This window comes from Pteropus alecto, unplaced genomic scaffold, assembly GCF_000325575.1.
Source record: "Pteropus alecto unplaced genomic scaffold, ASM32557v1 scaffold88, whole genome shotgun sequence".
NCBI classification, from domain to species: domain Eukaryota; kingdom Metazoa; phylum Chordata; class Mammalia; order Chiroptera; family Pteropodidae; genus Pteropus; species Pteropus alecto.
Genome location: NW_006494611.1, coordinates 14,994,137 through 15,000,909, shown reverse-complemented (window position 1 = coordinate 15,000,909; position 6,773 = coordinate 14,994,137). Strand labels below are relative to the sequence as shown.

General features: G+C 36.8%; 1 protein-coding gene across 1 annotated transcript in view; it reads right to left on the bottom strand.

The window, feature by feature from the left end:
- Positions 1-2,464: 2,464 nt before the first annotated feature.
- Positions 2,465-6,773, bottom strand: part of CPEB3 (cytoplasmic polyadenylation element binding protein 3) — a 167,772-nt gene continuing 163,463 nt past the window's right edge. Inside the window, exon 10 of the mRNA XM_015599851.2 lies at positions 2,465-6,277. Coding sequence (XP_015455337.1) covers positions 6,050-6,277 — 228 coding nt within the window. The 3' untranslated portion in view covers positions 2,465-6,049. The remainder of the gene's footprint in view (positions 6,278-6,773) is intronic.

The window sequence follows — 6,773 nt, the reverse complement described above, 5'->3', positions numbered from 1 at the left end:
TGGGGATTCTCTCGTGCAGCCACTTTCTAAAAGGATTAAAAGTTAGTGCCTACGAGAGAGCTTCTAGCACGTCCGAAGTCGATATGGAATTTTAAAAAGATCCATTTTCTGAAATGATTGGAACCAGGTGTAAAAAAAAAAAATAAAACGAAAGGGGCGTACTTACGTTTTCACTGACTTTTTTAGTTTTGATTTTGAAAATTGGTTTCACGTGTCAAGTACTGGGATAAAAGCCAATTGCACCTTTAACAACCTTGCATTGAATACGCGTTCGCATTGTGTCAAAAGAAAAAGAAATACCTTCCTGTTTCAAATATACTCGTGTTTTTTTTTTTAAAATGAGCGTTATTTGCGACAGAGAAAAGGGGAATGTTGACGTACTTAATCTGCTGTAAAGGAACTTGTCCCTCCTCCCCCAAAAGCTAATCAAGTGAATTGAATGTGCCGATGTTTCCAGAAGCAATCCGTATATTCCACGCTATTCCTTAGCGAATGCAAAGGATGACAAGTATCAGTACTTCATACAACTAGATTTAATAAGTTGTTATTACAGAAAAAAAAAAAATGAAGTCCAAACTACAAAGTTTAAGCAGTTGTAAGCAATAGCTGCATTGAGCTCCATGTTTAGTCACAGTACTGCAGTTCCATACAAGCAATATTAGTCCAAGCCCCAGAGGCAGAAGCTGAGTAAGGGTTACTAGCAAAAACAATCTAAGAGAACAGGTAATAAAAGATACAATACATTTAAAATTAGTTGTTAGTTGAAAAACAAATACAGAGATCTTAGCTGTGAACACACTAAAAGTTATGTCCATTATTTTGACAGCAAAAATACAAATACCTAATACTTTATACCCCAACAGAAATATATCCAGAAAAGAAAAAAGAGCAGAAGTTATCCTGTATTAGCACCCGAGTTTTCTACTTGTTGCAATTAACTTCATCGTCATACAAATTTAAACATCCCCGAATCACATATCCACTTCTTGACCCATTTTGGGGTATAAAGTCAACAGCATTAATTATAAAATACTCTGTGGTAAAATGGAACACTATTGCAGCTGAGATAGAGAAGTTTGGTTATTATTAAAAAAAACAGAAAATGTTAGCTAACATACCATACAAACTGGTGAAAAAGCAACAATCCGTACAAATAAGTCAGTTTTAACAAAAAGATACTTTTTTTTCACTAATCTGTGACTAATCTTTCACTCAAACCTTGCAAGTAGAGATGTCACAATACTCAAATATTTAGATAGGAGCTTTACCCAGTTAAATACCATTTTGTTGCTAATATAATAGATAAAATTAAAACTAGCAGTTATTTGCTAATTGCATAAATGCAATACATTCTGCATTAGCCCATGCCTCACTAACAAGCTATAAAACACAAGATATAAGCAGAAATCTAAGCATAATCTTTATACCACTAAGTAAGAATTTTCCGATTTCTTTTCTTCTGTTCCTAATCACTTATTTGTAGCTAATGTAAAATTCCAACCAGTAATACCCAATTTGAGTTAAAATTTTACATCACAACTTGATCTAATCTATATATTATTTACAAAACTGAATACATAGAGCATACCCAAGAGCCAACTCTGGACACACGTTTCTCCAAGTTATTGATCACCTTGCCTCCGTGGCAACGGAACTGGAAGAGGCCATCAAGGACTTGTAGAAACACACCATCTATCTAGAGCAAGTCATTGGATGTTCTGTTTACGCAACACCAGTTTTGCAGTTATATGTTTCGTTAATTTTAGGTGCCATTACAATGACACGCTGCCTTAACAGCACAGCTTCAAGGTGAGGTGAGTGTTGGAAAAGAAGCAGGAGGGCAGACAGATCATGCTTGGAGTGTTGCCAGATGTGTTGCCACAATAAGGGACAGACGAGGGGCACCATATCCGGGAGGGGGTGGGGTTGTGGTGGAGGAAGACAAAGTCTGAGACTGTCCATATACAGTGGTGACGTCTGAGGGTGCTTCCTCATTATGACACCCAAGCGGTAAAGGGAGGTAACTCAGGGGAGACGATGGGATCCCAGTCTAACTACGCAGAAGGTGGTGTCATCCCATCCGCAACTTCTTTTCACTCTCAGATGTCACCACTGTGAACGCACGGAAAAGATCTGGCCTGGGAAAAAGGCACCATCCCACATGTGCACAGCAGTTGGTAGCAGATTCACTCACTCACACACACACACACACACACACACACACTCACAAACACACAACAAAATGAAGAGTGAGAGGGGAAAAGCAATGAGTCATTCTGTTGACTTAGCCAGGTTTTCGACCTGTTGGTATTTCACTAGGGGTGACTTCATGATCAGGGCACAGATTTGGCTGCACCTGGTGTTGTATAAATCCACTGTGACATCCCTAGAGAACTGTACTGTGACATCCCTAATCTTACACTAAACCACTGTAATAAAGGAAAAGGCTTGTCAAAATCTCACATGTTCTGCTCATTCTGTCATTTTATTACCCAATTATTCATTACATTTTCCAATCACTTTACATAACCAACCATTTTCATTGTTGTCACACTATTGTAAACCACATCAGCAAGTTAATACATAAAGCTTTGCATTTCAAAAAACTAGACACTTTAGTAACAATATTACAAAGGTTTTAGCTTCAAAAATAACTGAAAATGAAAAAAATAAACTTTTAAAGAATTAGCATCATAAAATTAATTTATTCCAAGTAAAAATACAAAATAATATTATGACATTGACCAGATATGAAAGTCCCTCCCAGAAACAACTCTATTAATGATTGAGAAAGCACTCCTTAAAGAAAATACGAAATAAAATGAAAAATATGTAAATATGTTTAATTTTTTTCTTAGCAAAAAATCTTTCTAAAAATAACAATGAAAATTTGTCTCAGTACAAAGGCTACATTACTATTGAAAAAATACCAGCATGAAGAAAAGGTACATATTTGACAGTAGAAAAATGATTTCAGTGAATCACAATGTCTAAAGTTTGCAATGAAAATAAATCTGCAATAAAGATTTATGCCTTTTTTCTTTTCTTTTTTTTTCTATTTTTTATACAAACAGTACAAACAGTATTGCACATAACAACAAATAGTCGAGGTTAGGTTATAGCCTTCAAAAAATCGACTAGTTCAAGTGTCACGTCAAGGAAAGGCCACAACAGGACCTGTGATACCCAGGGGCTCCCCAGTCAAGTTGCAGGTCAGAACACCTCTGTGTTTTAAAAAATAAGTTTTTTGAAGGACCCTCTCTTTTAATATAACATTAACAACTTGGGGGCACATTTATTTACAAAACAAAAGGGAACATGTTATAATTTAATCAACTAAAAAAGTTCTCTTTAAAAAAATACAAACAGAAGAACTCTTTCACAATCCTGGTCAGTCGTGCACAATCAACGCTTGATTATAAATATACAAATTAAGGGAAAGTAGTTTCCACCATCTATTCACAACGCTCAGCACCAAATGGAGTTTATTTTTTGTAACCTATTCTTCATGACAATGCTTTTTCGCCTTCACGTTAAGCTTTATGCTGTTCAATCTTCCAGCTTTTTTTTTTTAATCTGTTATTTTATTACATGAAAGAGGGGTGCTTCTTCAAAAAGTTTTGCTCCTTTCACATAATTAGGTAGATTTCTGTAGGTTAGATATGATCTTTAATATTATAGTTATAAAGCTCTAACTTCTTCATTTTCAAAAAACACAAATAAGCATGAAAAAAATAAAGTTACCCATCTGTTAAATCATTTTTCTTGCAGAATTAAATTAATATATATTTTTCTGAATAAACTTACTTAGAAAATATCATTTTCTCTCCTATATTTCAAAATTGAGGTATTGCAAAAGATCATGTCAGTCAGAAAGCATGCCTTTTTCCTTAAAAACAAACAAACAAAAAATCTTCAGCCGACTTTTGAAAACTGTCTAGAATACAAAAAGTAGTAGTGCATAACAAAATTTCTTGTACAGATGAAAAAAAACCACGAACATAGAAAAAAACAAACAGAAAACCACAGCTGGGCTGGAAAAAAGCAATTATTACCAAAAAGCCCAGAGGTAACCTCAAAAGGGGAGAATTCTAATAAACGTTTTTAATCCAGTAAAAAACTATTTTGTTTTTCCTTTTTGAAAACAAACTATAGTTTGAGAGCTGGTAATTGTAACTAAATACTGGAGAAACAAAACAGAACAAAAACAAGTAATATTAACTTAAGACAGTACAAGGACATCACAGCACATAAAACACAGCGATTTAAATCTATTCTGCAGTGTCATATCCAGTCAGATTGTCCCCAGAATTCCAAAACATAGGAAGAAGATTAAAAAAAAGATTTACATAGTCTCACAATCATTGTGTGTGTTTATATATTACTATCTGCAGCCCAAGAGTGAATGCTAAAAAAATGTCCATGGTAGTACTAGCAGGTCTTAATTCTATTCAAGCTTTACAGGATAAATCCAGGGAATTAAGTAGTTAATTTCTCACCCAGACAACCAACCCTGCCCAGGCCATCTTATTTTGTACAGACATTTCTTTAGCATCACCATCACGCAACTTTCTTAAAATGTGCCTAGTCTGTCAATCTGACAACTTATCTCTATATACTGTATATATTCCTAGTGTTTGTAAGCTAAGATGAGCTCTTTGGTTTTCTGGACAAGGTCTGAAGCTATGTAAAATGGTGCAAGCACTAGGAGATTGTAACTAAGAGCTCATGTGTTAGTTAATAGTATACCAGTTATGAACTGTCAAGTTCATTAATGTCTGACACAGAGGCTTTAAACAGTTAAGTTTGATCACAGTTAGACATAATCACTTTACTATATAAAATAAATTGCACAATATATAACAGAGCACCGCAAAGTACTTCATCTACCATCCACGAATTTGCTTTAAGAATATCCTACACCTAGGTTTTATATTAGTTGTAATATAGGTCATTCTGTTATGGGCTCTTTCTAATTTCAGAAGCATTCCATTTATTGAGGCATGCCTTCCTCCGGTCAATTACCAGTTCTTTGAATGAAAAAAAAATCTTTTTTTTCTTTTTTTAAAAATCAGTATTTTATAGCTTATATAGATTCTTAATTTGTGCATTGTGGGAAGGTTTTATACTAGACATTGGATATAAAATTTATTGCATGCAGCAACCTGATTAAGTAAACATGCAGTCAGAAATAGTGACCTTCCGTTGAAGCTTTCTGAAGTCTATTCTGATCTCCGTTCGGCAGCTGATTCTATCCCTAAATCACAAAAGTGTGTTGTTGGTTTTTTTTTTTTTTTCATTGATACCTTAGCCTGAATAGAGTATTATGGTATTAATAATACCATTTTAATAGCAGCAAAAGCTATTGCAGCATAAATTTACATAACACTAAAAGATCTAACCAAAATCCTCAGCAAAACAAAAATCAAACATGAAGGAAAAATAAAGATTCAGCTTATGAGGTATCCTTACATGTCAAAATAGAGAGCAACTAAAGGCTTATTTTCATTAAGGGTAATCCTTACTCTAAATGACCCCAACTAATGGTTGCGGAACTGTTGTGAAGTTTTGCTACATCTGCCACCTACGCACGAGTATTACCTTTGGTGAGTCCTCCTAGGGGCAACTCTCTACGTTTCTGAAAATAAGTGCATGCTCCAGTTCGAAAACAATCAGAATAACAACAACACAACAACAACAAACAAAAAAAAAATCACAGACATCAACCTGATGGCCGCTGATGAGAATGGCAGTCTACATACTGTCACGAGTGACAAATCAGGTGTAAGAAATTAAGGTACCAAGCAGACAAAGGTGTGAATCAAAGTGCAAATCAGTACCGTTATACACTCTGCAATTTTGCATTATACTGGACATTGAGTTCAGTAATATGACTGTAAATAATAATAATAATAAAAAGACCCATTTCTTCTTTAAAAATCGAGAACGAATGCACAGATTTCCAGAACACCGTAAGCCCTGAGGCAGTGCCCTCTCTTTTCCCTCCTCGTTATCTACTCCAGTACTTGTGGCTGGGTCTGCCCTGGGCTCAGCTCCAGCGGAATGGGACATGACGAGGACGGTCGCCTCCCTCCTTCACCAGCGGTTTGTGGAACTCCCGCCCGGCGCGGGAATGTATGCTCGCCCAGCAGTATTCGCAGTAATACTGCAGACAGGTGACGTTGGCACAGAAGAACGGGGCGAACTTCCCACCGCAGCGTGTGCCCTGGCACTCATCACACATCTGATCATCCAACACATATGGCTTCACTTCCACCTGGACCCAAAGAGGAAAGACAGAAAAAAAGGTTTAGCAAACTTCCTTGCGTTTCTTTCTTTCCAGAGTTTACAGTATCGCTTAACGATATGTCTCAGTCAGATGCCACTTGGAACAAAGCTAGTATTGGATGGTAGCTGAGCATATGAGCTTCGGAATCCGCCCCTTCATTTCCTACTTGTGATTGTAGGCAAATCCTTAACCTTTCTCTGTGCTCCTGTGTGTGCTATCTGGATATCTGTAAAGTGGGCATAACCTTTATACACACATGCACACACTTACTGTAAATCCGCAGCCTCAAAGAGTGCTGGTGAGGGTTGAGACGGGAGCACATAAAAGCATGCGAGCTGAATCCCGAAGGCTGGGCGGCACCTGACAGTGCGGGACCAGGGGGAGCGTTCCAGGGACAGGGACCCGCTAGGACAAAGCCCGGAAGCGGCAAAGGCAGCACACGTACTTGGAGAATGGTTGGACAGAAGCTGGGCCGGAGGGGATG